This window comes from Myotis myotis, unplaced genomic scaffold (genome assembly GCF_014108235.1).
Source record: "Myotis myotis isolate mMyoMyo1 unplaced genomic scaffold, mMyoMyo1.p scaffold_m19_p_3, whole genome shotgun sequence".
NCBI classification, from domain to species: domain Eukaryota; kingdom Metazoa; phylum Chordata; class Mammalia; order Chiroptera; family Vespertilionidae; genus Myotis; species Myotis myotis.
The window spans coordinates 55,819,262-55,835,735 of record NW_023416335.1 but is presented as its reverse complement, the minus strand read 5'-3'; the positions used below and the strand labels follow the sequence as shown (position 1 = coordinate 55,835,735).

At 41.1% G+C, this 16,474-nt stretch overlaps 1 protein-coding gene across 2 annotated transcripts in view; it reads left to right on the top strand.

The window, feature by feature from the left end:
- The first annotated feature begins 6,124 nt into the window (after nucleotides 1-6,124).
- Nucleotides 6,125-16,474, top strand: part of SLAIN1 (SLAIN motif family member 1) — a 55,229-nt gene continuing 44,879 nt past the window's right edge. For both annotated transcript variants that reach the window (XM_036300757.1, XM_036300756.1), the window contains exon 1: nucleotides 6,125-6,957. In XM_036300757.1, the coding sequence (XP_036156650.1) occupies nucleotides 6,347-6,957 (611 nt within the window). In that variant the 5' untranslated portion in view covers nucleotides 6,125-6,346. The remainder of the gene's footprint in view (nucleotides 6,958-16,474) is intronic.

Sequence of the window (16,474 nt, the reverse complement as noted above, 5' to 3'; positions counted from 1 at the left end):
TTTCGGAAAACAAACAAGAAAAATATCTCCAAAGATAAGAAATAAGAACCTAACTGTAATCATTATGACAAATCCTTTTGTGACACAACTATAATCATTGTTTCTGTGAAGGATCTAGAACAAGATATTACAGTTGAAAACACAGATCACTCCTTTACGATAGAATTATCATTCTTTTCTGAAAATTAATTATGTGCACAGACTATGATGAGGTACCCACTGATGATTTGTTTTGAATAAACTTGCGGCAACTTCTTTGAGGCTGGCTTATGACTTCTAGATATGATGACTTGCCCATGAGAATGCTGCACTATTCTCTGTACGCTGCCTTCCAGTGCCATTAACTGAGATTCTAACAGTCATGGCTTTGCCAACTGTGCTGGCCCCTTGAAGGAGAACTGAAGGACCCGTTGTCATAGGAAGGCTCCTTGCACTGTCCTGTCACACAGACTTTCAAATGACTTCTGACTTTGGTTTGTAAACACTCCAGGGTGATTGCAATTTTTTGCAAGGGAGTTTTACAAAAGCTCTGGAAATGATCAAAGAAAATTCTTTGAATTGAAGAAAGAAAACTCTACCACATTGGCATTTATGATAAAATATTTGGGGAAAACAAGAAAATAGATTGTCCTAAATCCAAATACTTTCGAAAGATCTAGAGGAGACCCCAAGTGTGATGGCAGTTTAAATTACCGATTTTTTTCTGGCAAGACTCAAGTCATACCAGACTCACTTTTCTCTTTGAGGAAATTAAAAAAAAAAATAAAGATACTTTTAAGTATGAGGTTATTCTTCCAGGTTTAAGCAATCTCACATGCTTACTGTTAAAAAATGTCTATCTGCTTTGGGTAAAAAATGTTTCAGGTTTTGAAAACCTTTCTGAATTTATTTATTACATTTTTAAATTTTAAAATACCTCCAAAACCATTTTGGGATCTGTTCAGGCCGGACATAGGCTGTGAGAGAGGTTACTGGCATTTGAAGAATCCAAATGGCTAGAAATGCAAAACAAAGAAGTGATGGTTTATGCTCTTTTGTCATCTGAGCAGAAATAAGTATTGAATGAATAGCCATTGTAATGTTGTTCCAGCCCTGGCAACTTTGTTGATCTTGGAAACGTACTGTTTTCTAATCTGTGCTTGGTGACTTTTAAAGTTTCAATAATATTTGCTTGCTAATGAATCAGACTTTGTTCCAGGCATTCCTGACTATTGATTTTGCATTAGTTAATAGCTTTTATTGATAAGTCTCTAAGACCAGAGCAGGGTATTTTGCTGGGTGCTGCCTAAGACCAGAAAAGAGATATTGTAATTTATGAGCTTGAACTCTGAGTCCAGGCTGCCTAGCTTCAAATCCGGGCTCTGCCCCTTACTGGCTGGGTAACTTTGGGCAGATTATTTGACCTGTCTCTGCCTCCATTTCTTCATTTATAAAATAAGGATAACAATAGAAACTACCTCAATGGGTTGTTTGATGATTAAATTAGTTAATATGAGTAATAGGCTTAGAATAGTTGCTGGCATTTACTAAGCACCAACAGCTACTATAAAGGTAAACTGTAAAAATTTCATTTTAATGGGAGTAGCAGTGGATAAAAACAAAGCGATTTGACCACAGAGGAAATAACACTAGCTAGGAATTAGAACTGGGTGCTGTATCCTAGTTCTATCCTTGCTTTAATATATTCTGTAACCTATCTAATGGTGACTACCACACTTGCCCCAAAGGCTCGCAGCAGGATAAAGAGATCCAGATGAAATACGTATGCTTTCTACATGAAGTCTTCCCCAAATTAATTGTTCCTTCTTGGGCATTCCTGATGCTGTTAACTTGTATTTTCCTTTTTTTTTTTAATATATTTATTGATTTTTTACAGAGAGGAAGGGAGAGAGATAGAGAGTTAGAAACATCGATGAGAGAGAAACATCGATCAGCTGCCTCCTGCACATCTCCTACTGGGGATGTGCCCGCAACCCAGGTACATGCCCTAGACCGGAATCGAACCTGGGACCTTTCAGTCTGCAGGCCGAGGCTCTATCCACTGAGCCAAACCAGTTTCAGCTTGTATTTTCCTTTTTAATTATCTTTTTCAAAACATTGAATTTATTGGGGTTACGTAGGTTAATAAGACCATACAGGTTTCAAGTGTACAATTCCATAACACATCATCTATATACTTCATCATGCGCTCACCACCCAAAGTCAAGTCTCTTTCCACCACCCTTTATCTCCCCTCTGGCCTCTCCCCCTCTGGCAATCACCATACTGCTGTATGTGGGGTTCCCCCCCCCTCAACCGCCCTCCCCTCTGACAGCGGTCAGTCTGCTCCCTGTTGTTTTCATCATGATCCTTATCACACTAAGTCTTGTACTATAGTTAGTTTCTCATATGCTCTTTTTCTCCAGCCAGATAAGGTCTTGGTGGCAGAGACACTGTTTTACTCACTCTTAAAATACCATCTAGCTTTGTGACTTGAATGTAATAGACATGTAATAACTATTTATTATAAAGGGCTCCGACAAGTATAGCTTGCCAAATAAACAGAATTGTTATTATTACTATTATTATTATAACTACTACTGCATGTGACTTTATAGGATATAATTACATGGGTAGTAGAGTAGTAGAGTTGGGTGGGGTCAGAACAGAGGGGGACTAGAGCCTTACCCCAGAGATATCGATTGCGCGTTCAGTTCCAGGCCACAACAATGAAGTGACACGTAACCTTGCTTTCAGTAAAAAAAAAAAAAAAAGAAAGAAAGAAAAAAAGCAAAGCAACATCTGTGGAGTGCAATAAAGCAAAGCACATAAAATGAGGAATGCCTGTATTTACACAAATTCTGGCGTCATGCTTTCTTTTGTTTTCTCTCTGCATCATCCCCTTACATGAAAATGCACTAATTACTAGTAGATGCATGTGTTTCTACCTTTTAACTGGGTGAGATGAGAAATAATTGATTATTATGGGGTCTATAAAAAACCTTTTGATCCTCCTGGGTTGTTACCATTTGGTAAATGAGTTTTATGGAAATAATTAGGTTCTTGTCTAAATTTCAACTAGAACTTGGAGAGTTGTTTATGTATTCATCTATTCTTCAAAAACCTATTTCAATGTTTCTTTGTTATGTGCTAAACACTGTGCTAGGCACTGCACAATGGCAGCGGGATGTCACAGTATTCAAGTCTATTATGTGTGGATAAACAGGAATGTCCATTAAGATGCCAAAAAAAAAAAAAAAAAAAAAAAAGCAAACACTGTCTTCTGGGCTGAATCCACATGAAAACACAGTCAGGGACCTTTGATCTCAGTTTAACACATTCGGTGACTCTCTCTTGCAGTAACTGGATCTATCAACTTGAATGAATGTGATGCTCATATTAAGGTATGTCCACTGCACTGATTGAAAATGCACTTTTCAAACATGGCGCTTACTCTGAGAGGAACTGTACTCTAAAACGATGATATAAGGAAAGGAGGGGTTGGACCACTAGAAACTGCTGTGGATTGTCATTTTCATGATTTAACTTGGGCAAGTAACCTAACCTTGTTAGGTCATCTATAAAACGGGGATAATAAATAATCAGCTGTTCCTAGGTTTCCTTGGAGAATTCAAGTTACAAATTCAAGAAGAAACTATGCTCTTTTGCAATTCTGTGGCTGCATCAGTTGGATGTCCATAGATCATTAGAGATGGATGTGAAAACTACAAGTCAAAATAAGTTTACTTTCTCTCTTAAAAGAACACGTGGCATATGGATGTTTCTGATCAGCTTATGGTGTTTCAAACATATCTGTAAGGCATGACATTTTTAATGAGACATGTAGATATTTTTCATATCTTCTTTGTAAACCTCTGAAATCACCTTGTGTATTTCATTTAAAATGGAAAAAATTAAAATCGAGCAACTATGTGTGAAATTTCTTTCAAAACACAAAGCCTACACATTTGCATCAAAATAAAAAAATCAAGTCTGATTAATTAAAACCTTGACACCATCAACCTCTTTTAATTATGTACGTGTTAAAGATACTGGCATCCTGGGGATACCAACTTAAAACCAGTATGCATTTTTCGTGCCTCTGGTGTGTATACATGTGTAATTCACAGAAGGGGTAAAAAGAGGAAGGAAAGAAATGATTTAAAATTTCTCTAGACACAAATCACTTCACACTTTTAAAACAGGAAGAGGGCACATTTCTATTTGCAGAATAGAAATTTAGGCCAGAATGTTTTAATCTCTCTTTTAGGTCTAAATTTCAATGAATGCATTCTTTTTAAGAAACAAAGACTTTTATAATAAGTGTTACTTAGAAAACACAGTTCTAAAGCTTGACTACTGGTTGTTTGGATGTATTCTATAGACCATATGGGGTGCATGGGGGAGGAACCGGCTGCTTATTCCTCTCCTCTAGAGTGTATACCTTTTGCACTAGAGTGATTGCTTTTCTTTACATGTTAATTCTTGTTGTCTTCACTAGCCTGTGCCTATTCCCAATTTCCTTTCTAATGTGGAACTCTGCAGCTCTTTGTTCTCATTGTGTCTGTCGTCTCCCTTTCTTTGTGTTGCAGGGATACTGCTACCAGCATCTGCCACTGAGCATGCGGAAAAAAATCCTTCAATAGATTCTTTACTTAGGACTTTTCAGTAGTCTTACTCCACTTCTCCAGGTTTTAGTAATAACCACAATATCCAGAAGATAAACCGAAACTTGGAAAGGTGATGGGTGATACAGGTGGTTTGGTGGTGGTGTAGCCAGCGGGAAGGAAGGTTCCGGGTAATTATACACACACATTTATCTAATTTATTGAAGCTCTCACCAAGCAAGTTAAGTACGGAACACCCACTTCACACAGAAGCTAGAGATAGAGTTTGACAACCGAGAAGACACAAGTGTTTTCTGAGCAGGTAGGCACAGAGCCACACCTAAGACCAACTGATACATGTGTTTGTGTTCCAGAGCCATGTGGTACATTGTCACACAGATCGGTGTGTAAAGCCCCTGAGCCAGACCTTCACAAGATATCAGAGGATGAGGACCAGTTGTGTGGACTTTTCTCAGAATAAAACCTATGACTTCTGTCTGATTATATTAGACCTTTAAAATGCTAAGTCAATAGTAATTGAAGAAAACTGGAGTCAATTCTCCTGCGTTTAAAGCCTCTCCTTCCTGGTCTTAAAGCAGGTTTGCGGATGTTTTCCACAAGATGTAAGAAACAGGTGAGTTAAGGGTAGAGTTCTGAGGTTTTGTTTTTCTTTCTGTCCCCCCGCAAGTCTGACCTTAATAGCTTGTAAATTACTGAACAGGTGGAGTGCTACCCAATTTTACTCATGTGTCTTGCATAATGACTTTCATCTGTTTTACTCACTGCTTGCATGGCCAAGTCTTACAAAGGTGTCAGGCGCAGAGTGGGTGCTGTTTTTTGTTTAATGAATGTATGAATATATATGATATGGAAAAACGATCGTTTTATCGGGGCAAACTTTGGTGGTAATAGAATAGTTCAAATTAGACTATTTTTGAATAAACTGAAGTGAACATTTGTCTCTTTAGCAGTTGGCCACTCCCCCTCTCCGAGTGAGGGGGATCTCTGTCCTCGGACGCCCCTCTCCCACCATTTTGCTTCTGTATCCACCCGTGAGTGGATTGACAGCATCGTTTCAAAACCTTTCTGTTCCCTGTATTTACTTTTCGGTTCTTAGGGTAACATTCCCTTGCCTTTTGATTTTCTACGGGTTTCATTAGCTAGTGGCCAGCAGATCATGTCGCTAAGCCTAACAGTGTTTTTGGAAGGTAGCAAACCAAAGGGCGCAAGGTGCACGCCTCTAAGGGCTCGCACCTGCAGCAGCGGATTCTTTGGGACCCCGCCCCCGGCTCGGGGAGGCTCGTACTGCGCCCTCCTCCCAGGGGCGGGAGGACGTGCCTCTGGCGGGAAAGTTCCGTCAAGGTCCAATCAGGCACCTGGGATTAGGTAGCCTGGGCGGAGCAGAGGCCCCGCCCCTTTGAGGCCTCGCACCCCAGGCCGGTCCTCCACCCAGGCCCCGCCCACCGGTGCCCGCGCCCCACCCCACCCTGGGGCCGCGACTAAAACCCGGAGCCGCGCGGGCGCCCAGGGGACTGGAGAGACGCTCTGAGCATGTGCAGAGCAGCTCGGCGGAGGCTGCCTCGGCCCGGGGCTGGGGCCCGGTGCTGATGCGAGCATCCGACTCAGCCGCAACCTCAGCCCCAGCGCGGTCGGCCCTCCCGGCCGGGGAAGCAGGGAAGGAGCCGTAGCCTCCCCGCGGCCGGAGGAGCCGGCACGACGGTGCGCATCCGCCGGCAGCCGCGGCGCCCACGGGGCCCAGGATGATGGCGGAGCACGTGAAATGCGCCTCGGCGGGGGGCGGCTCCGGAGCGGGCTCCGGGCCGGTGGTGAACGCGGAGCTGGAGGTGAAGAAGCTGCAGGAGCTGGTGCGCAAGCTGGAGAAGCAGAACGAGCAGCTGCGGAGCCGCGCGGCCAGCGCGGCCGCCGCCCCGCACCTGCTGCTGCTGCCGCCGCCGCAGCCCGCCGCGCCGCCTCCCGCCGGGGCCTGCAGCCCGTTGGGTCCCCGGAGCCCCCCGGCCACCACCGCCGCCGCCTCGGGGGGCCTGGGGCTCGGGCTGGCGCTGGGCGCCGGTGGCGGCGGCAGTGGGAGCGGCGGCACCAGCCCCGCTTTCCCGGGGACCTACTGTCTGCCCAGCCCCGCGCCCTCCCTGCTCTGCAGCCTGGCGCAGCCCCCCGAGGCGTCCTTCGTCTACTTCAAGCCGGCCGCTGGCTTCTTCGGCGCGGGCGGCAGCGGGCCGGAGCCGGGGGGCGCGGGGACGCCTCCCGGGGTACCCCCTGCGCCGCCCTCACCGCCCCCCACGCTGCTGGACGAGGTGGAGCCGCTGGACCTGGAGAGCCTGGCAGCCTGGCGGACCGAGGACGACTACACCTGGTATTGCCAAGCTCCGCTCCCTGCCCCAGGACCCTGGCCTCCGAGGCCCCGGAAGGCGGGGAGGGCGTGGGCTGCAGGAGGGGGGCGGGCGGGCTCGCCAGGGCCCCGGACGTGGTGGCCTGGCAGGTGCCAAGTTGGGCGCTGAAAGGAGGCTTAACTTGAGGGCAGAAACCTGCTTCCTTCCACGAGCTCCCGCCATGCAGAAGGGGATGAACGGGTCCCTCCATCTCCTTGCATTCTGGTCTCTGCTGATTTTTGGGTCCCAAGCTCCTCATTCGCGTTCATTGAAAAACCCATGCTATTTTGTCCTTTTGTTACTCGGGCTTGCCCCTTTTCCCAGTCTTTTTTCGGTAGTGACGGGGGATGGGGAGGGGTTGGCCTCAGCCTGTGACTGTTTCTGTTCCTCACACATGAAGGCTGGATGGGGCTCGCGCGTGGTCCCTCCTCCCCTGGTGTACCAGGCTGCTTAGCGATGAAGCTCTCCTCACAGAGTGCTCCTGCACTCAGTTGTGCAGCCCTACGTCCATTCCCTGCGTTTTCTTTGGTAGCTCCTCATTTCAGAGACTGGCTTTGTTTTTTTAAAAGGTGGCTTTCCTATCCTATCAATCATGTTGTAAAAAATGGGGGCTTATTAGGGAATGGAGTGGGCAGTTTGAAGACACTTTATTGCCTAGCAACCAAGGGACTTCCTTTAATTTTTAAAATTAAACTGTTGATTGAAGAAAAGTGAGATTAGAGGAACTTATTTTTTATTTTTCAGAAACTTTTAAGTTACCAAAAAATGTGAGGCTGGCAGAATTTATTTTTCAGTTGAAATCTGGTTAGCTCTTTCTGCTTTCCATCAGTGAGCCACTTCGGAGGGGTTCTAATTCTTTTATTGTTTATTTTTCACGCTACTTGCTCACGGAGTAATACTAACATGCTTTCTTCAGTCACTAGAGGTGGTGGGGGACGGTCAGGTGAGTAGAAGTTTAGGATAGGGTTGGCCTTAGGTTCATGCCAGGGAACATGAACAGCGCTCTCCTCCACACAGCAGTGGCCTGAAGAAGAGCTGCAATCCCTCTTTTATCTTGTTTTTTTAAATCTAAGGCCCTTCCTACTTTTGCAAGCCGGGCTTTCCTGGCTTTCTTTGTTTTCCTATTGCATGATTGCGCAGGAGGCACTTGGAAATGGAGAACCTTACTGGTTTTCTTTTGGGGACCGTGCTGTTCCTTTTCCCTTACTCTGACGTGAGAACTCTGTAAAGTGCGCTCACTAATTGGTTTGTCTCCGAGAACCAAAATGCATGGAGCATATTCATATGTAAGGCATTCATCCTCCTTGTCAGTGCTTTACTCTTTGGTGGTAGCTCCAAGCTGTAAAATGAAGACAACTTGCTACTTTCTGGAACTTTAAGCCATTCTTTTTAGAAGCTGCACCTTTATTTTTGTGGAACCCAAGTGTATTGTAAGCTCAGTTTCAGCCTGAATATGGTACTGGAAAATGCTCTGTTGGTGGTTCTTAGGTTATCACTAACTATAAGACCTTATGCCACTCTCATATTATTTTGGGTTGATTTAGTCCCCATTTGACCTTTTCTGAAGATATGTACCTAAGTCATGGAAGGGAACTTGTTTGTATTTTTTGATGGGGATTAATTATGTGCCTTAAAATATTAGCATTTAAAACTTATTATGCTATTACTATTTTATAAGTATATTAGATTGGTGGTAGTATGTACATAACTAATACACTTTTAATATTTTCTCTTTTGAATGGATTTCTACCATAATTAGTTATCATCCAACTATTGCTAGTACTTGATAGCTAGACTTTCCTTTTGTAGTTTATTTTTAATCAAAATAGCATTGAAATAACTTTTAAAAAAATCACCTACTTAGTGGATTAGCCTAGCAGCTCTTTAGATGGTTTGAAGCAAATTTAAATTGTAGCAGGTTTTACTAATTTACTCCTCAAGTATATAGGTGAATAGGTAAATCTTGCCTTGACACTACAAATGTTTTTATAGACAAATGGCATAGTATTTATAGAGTACTCTATCTTCTTCAAAACAAACCTAGGAATAGAATCCCAGGTGGAAAAACAGGGAGGGATCATTAATCTTAGTGGGATGGATGTAAACATTTTTTAAGGTCACCTGATTTACAGGAAACTTTCTATCATAGCATTTATGCATTGAGATATTTTTGTACTTTAATATTTGGGCTTTTTGATGAATAAATAATCGCCAGGGTTTAACTCATTTGTTAATGCTTGCAAAGCTTTCTAAAGTTCTCTCATCACTGCAAACTGTATGTCCCTGTTTTGTGGTCTCGACTTGGGTTTTTTTTCCAAACGATTATTTAACCTATATGTATTTTCTATCTATAACAAAACAACACAAAATTTTAATGTAAGAAGAATGATGTGTTTTGTTTTTCATTTTGATGAAAAGATTTGAAACAAAACAGTTGTCTTCTTCAAATATTTATCTCAGTTGAATTTAAATATTTAATTTTGCCATAATATCACCTAGTTATCTTAGCACAGTGCTGCTAGAATGAAATGTCTCAGAAAATTAAAGTTGACTGTAGTTCCAGAACCTTAATTCTTAAGTCCAGTTATTATAGTCCCATACCATAGTGTCAGCTCCCTTATTTCACTGTTAAGGAACTGAAGTTCTTAAATGAAATGACTTATGTAAGCTCCTCCAGTTATGTACTGAAAGAATTAAGACCACAATCCAGATTGTTTTCACAAATTCAGAAGTGTTTAAACCATTGAGAATTTCACTCAGCTTTGATGTGACCCATTAGTGGGCTATAAAGTCAGTTTAGTGGATTGTCAGCATTTTTTTTTTAAAATGAAGTGCAGTAGAATATAAAATCAGAGTGCATTATATCTTACAGTACAAACTTGTCTTGGGTAAACTTATTTTAGTTTTACATGTGTGCGACCTGGGTTGAAATAGTAAATGTATTTGTGCATTATGGTCAGAGTTAGAAAAACTCCCCATTTCTACTGTTTGAAAGCAAAATGAACTTGGAGAAAACAGGTGGGAAAGCAGAGCTCTCTCAAGATAGTGTAGCACTGGGGAAAGCCAGTTTTTGCACACCTCACCCAGAAAGGTAAGTCTATATTCAGAAAATGCCAAAATAAAAACATGCAAGCTAATACATGCTATGTAGTCATAAAACGGGGCCGTTATTTTAGTGGAGTGGTAATCAGCAGAATATTGAGACTTGTGTAAAGGGATTTTAACCTTGTCCAACTGGAAAGGACAGGAGGAAAGTTCATAATTCTAGAAGGAAAAAATGTTATGTATATAAAGTGAAGAAAATTTAATGAATGAATATTCATCTTCCATGTGTAACACCAAGACCTCAGACAGCTGGCTAAAATCCTTGCCAATTTTTCATCAAAGCTGTTGAACACCTTGCACTATACATATGGCACGGCTAAATTAGACCACCTAAACTGTTTTTTGTTTTTTTTCCATAATTGATTTTCAGTGAAAAGACCAGAGGGTGCTTCACTTTCTGACAATGCTAATTGAAAAACAGCAGTGTTTTCTAGGAGCCAAAAGGAGTTGACTGAAATATGTGCTGATGTGTCTTTGAAATGAGTAACTTCGAAATACTTCAGGGAGACACTGAAATAGAAGTTTAGACTTAACTGTGGACGGAGAGGAGAGAGTCTGCTATAGGACAGTTCAGTAACTAAAATTTAGATGTCATATATCCTTTTATAGCTTAGTGTGGTAGTACCTTTCTTTTGCAATGGCTGATCAGTTTGACCCTAGCCAGGTGCTTGTTAATTGAACACTGTTTAATTTGACTAGGGATTGATTGATTTTGCTTATTAGTGCTGATGTTTTAGCTTTCCTTAAAACTTGTGATTGAAGTCTCTTAAAATTACTTTGAAAATCGTTACATATTACTTTTTAGAGACAGGTGTGTGTGTGTGTGTGTGATATAATATAGATATAGGTATATCTATATATCAATCTACAGATTGATAGGTATAGGTAGATAGTTAAATAGATATTGCTTTTGTATTATCTGGAGAAGGATGACTTTAGAACCAAAACATTTACTTCAGAATAATAAAGACTTTTTTCTGGCAGTAGTAGTATTTTATTTGAAGCATTATGATGGGCTTTGTGTTACTTCTGATCTCCCAGCGTTAGCACATGAATTAAGTCTAGGGTCATATATGGAAAAGAAGATAGTTTACGAGAAGGATCAATTTCTAGTCATGTGCTTTTGGAAGTTATTGAAGTAAAGTTAGAGAAAACCAGAGTGGGACATTTCAAATATTCTTGCCAGACTCAATTATACCATCAATTAAACAATAGAAGTTGAGAGAGTAGTTTCAACTAGGAGGTATGTTGTATTAATGATGGCAAAATAGGATATTGGAAATGTTGCTGGAATTGTAATGACAATGAATAAGGCAATTTTTAAAATGACTTTTTAGAAGATTAGACCAGTTAGGAGAAATTCAGGTTTTTCTTTATTTATCCAATTATAGAGACATATTGTACTCAAGGAGTTTGTAGCTACAGCATCTCTCTGTCTTTTTTCTTTATTTGAATTCAGCTGTAGTCCTTAGCTATAGAAAGAGTAGGCTTGAGGCTGTCTGGGCTACTTTGTTTGGAGACTAACTCTGAAAATAATCATTTGTCTTAATACCATATATTTACATAGTGCTTCAAAAGTTTTATCAAAGTAATACAATAAATAGGATGTACGCAGTTCAGAACTCACCTATAGCAAGGCTCATTACAGAAAGCAGCAGTCCTCTACTCGTTCCTGCCTTCGAGTCCTTCACACGGGCATCACTTTATACTCTTCTACTTGTTTCTTTTGATCTTTACTTCTCAAGTCTTTATACAATATGAACTTAGACATCTGTAGACTTGTTTTGGAAGGAGCTCTCTTCCCCTCACCCCCAAACCACCATATCTCCTTTCCCTTCTCATGTTTTTTATTATTTTTGTATTACATCATTATAATGCCTGTATTATGATTATAACTGTTATTAGCTGAACCCTGTTAATTGTATCTTACATTTATTGTCTCTAATCCCTTTGTTCCTCCAAGAGTTAATAATGGTCTCTCTTTTTTCCTCTTCACTTTTTTTAACCTATTATGATTATCCAAATACTACTGGAGCCATTAAATTCCTCAGTAAGCCCAAACACAAATGATAATCTTTTAAACCTGTCTTTAAAAATGTAGGCAGTTTGGCTCAGTGGATAGAATGTCGGCCTGTGGAGTGAAAGGTCCCAGGTTCGATTCTAGTCAAGAGCACATGCCCAGGTTGTGGGCTCGATCCCCAGTAAGGGGGGTACAGGAGGCAGCCGATCAATGATTCTCTCATCATTGATGTTTCTATCTCTCCCTCTCCTTTCCTCTCTGAAATCAATAAAAATATATTTTAAAAAATGTATTTTGTAGTGCCAATCCTTCTGGAACTCTTAAGCCCATTGCTCCAGTCTTTACTCTTTGCTCCTTAGGCTGGGTGCCCATTATTATTGTCATGCAAATTCCTTAGGTTTCATTCCTGTATAGGATCTCCTATTTCTTAAATTATTTTCCTATTTCATTTATTCTCGCAGGTGGGGCACAGCCTCCATTAGCTTTCTGAGAAAGGGCACATGTATGAAAAGTACACTTTGAAATCCTACATATTTGAGAATGTCTTTATTCTCTTCTCGTACAAGATTCATAATTGGGCTGCATATAAAAGACTAAAAGTCAATCGTTTTCCCCTCATGTGTGAAGGCATTGTTCCATTTTGTTCTAATTTTTATTATTTTCTAGATACTGAAGTGCACTGTGGTTTGGATATATAATCCTTCCTGACCTTTTTTTCCCCAGCTTTCTTTAACCCTAGCTTTCTATAATATCACATTGTACCTTGGTATGGGCCTCTTTACTCATTTATTGTACTGGACATTGGTGGTACTTTCACTGTAACTCAATGGCCTACCTTTAGCCCTCAGAAATTTTCTCTTTCCCCCCATAACCTTCTCTGTGTGTGTGCGTGTGCGTGTGCATGTGTTTTAGAACTTGTAATCAGGTCTAGGTCTACCTGGTGCAGCCATTTAATTTTATCTCCATTGTAAATCTGCGTCTTTGTTTTGCTTCTGGGAGACTTCTTCAACTTGCCTTTCCAAACTGACTTACTGAATATAATAGTTTCATTTTCCAAGAATGAAGAAATTATTTCTTTTTAATATCCTGTTTTTGTTTTATGAATGCAACATTTTCTCTCAGATGATCCTATATAATAAAAGCCTAATATGCTAAGTGTCCGGTCGTCCATTCACCCAATCAAAGCATAATAATGCTAATGATATGCTAAGGCCATGCAACTGCTCCCTATGATGTGCACTGACCACCAGGGGGCAGACAGTTGACTGGTTGACCAGTCACTATGACATGCACTGACCACCAGGGGATAGACGCTCCAACCGGTAGGTTAGCTTGCTGCTGGGGTCCGGCTAATCAGGACTAAGTGAGACAGACAGGATATGCCCTGAAACCCTCCCTCGGTCCCTCCCCAGCCTCGATCATGCACCGGTGGTGTCCCTTGGCCTGGCCTGCACCCTCTCACAATCCGGAACCCCTCGGGATGTCAGAGCGCCTGTTTTGGCCTGATCTGCTCATTGCAGGATCTTCCCCCTGGTGGTAAGCGCACTCCCACAGGGGGAGGGCTGCTCAGCCAGAAGCCAGGCTCATTGGTTTTCTGTTCATACCCAAAGGAGGTGTTGAAATTGATCTAAAATTCTGCAGGGGTGGAGCTTTTTGACTGGTATACTTTACTAAGTGATTGGGTGGGTAGCAGTTCAAGTTTCAGTATCTTTGAGTCTTCTTGTGGGCTTTTCTATTTTTCGAGACATAAACCTTCCATACTCCTGGAAGTTATAAGTAAGGCAGTCCAGGTCTAGGGATGTAAAGGGTTCTAACTCTCATTTAGATACTCTGCTTCAGGAAGGTTCTGCATCCCTCCTTAAACTAAATTTGATGTGCCTGACGTCAGAGCTTCTCTGGCTCAGCCTATCCACATAATAAGCCTCTGGTCTTAGGTTGTGATGGAAAGGCGGAGGTGGGCCTGGCTGTTGTGGGGTAGAGTAGGGGCTCTTGGGTTCCAGTTGTTCCTTATGCAGACTTTCAACTGAATTCCCTGCTCTCAGTCACATGATCTATGTTCTATGAACTTCAGGGTAGGAGTCAGACAAATAGCATGGATGGAAATAGAGTATGAACGACAGAAATTCCCATAAATAAATATGGCAGTGTGAGTCACATAGTAATCAAATGTGCCTGTGGAAAGTGAGCATTGCTTTTGAATTTGCTGTGAGGCTGTGTGGTGAAACGAAAGAACTATATTACATAGGCTCTAAGAGATGAAGGAAACCTTCCCGTGGAGTTCCCCTACAAGCAAAACAAACCCAAACACACACACACAAAAAACAAAAAACAACCCCCCCCCAAAAAAAAAAAATAAAAAACCTCTACAAAAAAAAAAAAACCAAATGGTGTATCTGAAGTTCTGAGGCAAGCTGGTTGATGGAAGCTTCCTAGTAGCAGAAGATATGAGCTTTTGCCCCTCGTGATTCTAGAGGTAATGGGCAGAAAGTGCTTCAGAGAGTAGCTTCACATGGCAGCTGAGAAGGATTTGAGAAGAAGCAAAGGTTCAGACAGTGACATGACTTGTAGGTTTATTAAGCAGTGAGGATGTTTTATTAACTGAAAGCCACCTAAAGATAAGGAAGTTTCTCACTTGACTAATTTAGTCAGGGCTCATTTATGTCAGGGCTGTGGCACCTGCTCCTCTCTGACTCACCTGTGTGGTAGATGGCTACTTGAGTCTCAAGTCTCAAGAATATTGAGGGACAGTTCCTATCTCATGACTTTTATTTTAAAAGCTTAATTAAGGGGAAATGTAAACTGCATATACTTAAATGCACTATTTGATAGGTTTCGATATGTGGTCCACCCATAAACTGTCACCACAATCAAAAAGTGGCAATGCCCCACACCAAGTTTCTTTGTGGCCTTTTGTATTCCCTCTCTCCTGATCCTGCTCACTTCTCCAACCCAGGCAACCAGTGATTTGTTTTCTTTCAGTCTGGATTGGTTTGCATTTCCTATACTGTTAGAGACATGAAATCATATGGTATGTACTCTTTTTCATTTATTTGTGTTCGTTTGGCTTTTCACAATCAAAATAATTATTTTTAAATTCATCTGTGTCGTTCCTTGAATCAAAATGTATAGTTCATTCCTTTTCATTGTGAGAGCTATTCAATTGTATGGACATAACAACGGTTTATCTAGTTATCTCTTTTTAAAATATATTGTATGGATTTCAGAGAGGGAGTGGGAGAGAGAAATAGAAACATCAGTGATATGAGAGAATCATTCATTGGCTGCCTCTTGCACGTGCCCTACTGAGGGTTGAGCCCACAACCTGGGCATGTGCCCTTGACCAGAATTGAACCTGGGGCCCTTCAGTACCCAGGCCGACTCTCTATCCACTGAGCCAAACCGGGTAGGGCATCTGTTCATCTTTTAATGAACAGTTGGGTTGTTTTCAGTTTTTGGCTATTACAAGCAAGTCTTTGTTATGGACACATGCATTCATGTCTTTATAGGCTAAATACTTAATGACATTTGAATGGCTGAAATGGAGAGTAGGGGTATGTTAACTTTTTAAGAAGCTGCCATAATCTTTTCCAAAGTGGTTGTGCCATTTTACATTTCTACCAGCGGTGTATCAGTTTCAGTTGCTCCACATCATCAGTATTTGCTGTGACTGGTCTTATTCATTTTAGCCATCTGATGGATGTATAGTAGTTCTAGTTTGCATTTGCAACAACCTCATTGTTGTTCTAGTTTGCATTTCCCTAATGACAAGCATATTTTCTATTTGCCGTTTGCCATCCATAGATTTTCTTTGGTGAAATGTTTGCTCAAATCTTCTGTCCATTTTTAAAAATTGGGTTGCTTATATATAGTCTACATACAAGTTTTTTTAATCAGATATATGATTTGTAAATATTTTCTTCCACTCTATGGTTCATCATTTGTTCTTTTAACAGTGTCTTTTCAAAGAGCAAAGTTTTAACTTTGAAGTTTAATTGATAATTTTTTCTTTTACGGATTATGCTTTCGGTATAAGAATTTATATCTAAGATTAAATATTTGCCAACCCAAGGATACAAAGACTTTCACCTGTGTTTTCTTCTAAAAATTTTGTATTTTCGGGTTTTACATTTTTGTCTGTCATCTGTTTTGTGTTAACTTTGGATATTGTGGGAAGTATCAATCAAAGTTTATTTTTGCATATGGATATCCATTTGTTCCACAGCATTTGTTCAAAAGATGATCTTTTCTGCATGGAATTGTCTTTGTAATTTGCCAAGAATCATCATTCCACCTATGTGTAGCTCTGTTCCTGACCATCTCTTATTGTCCATTGATCTATTTATCTTCATGCCACATTGAAACTGTCTTCATTACTA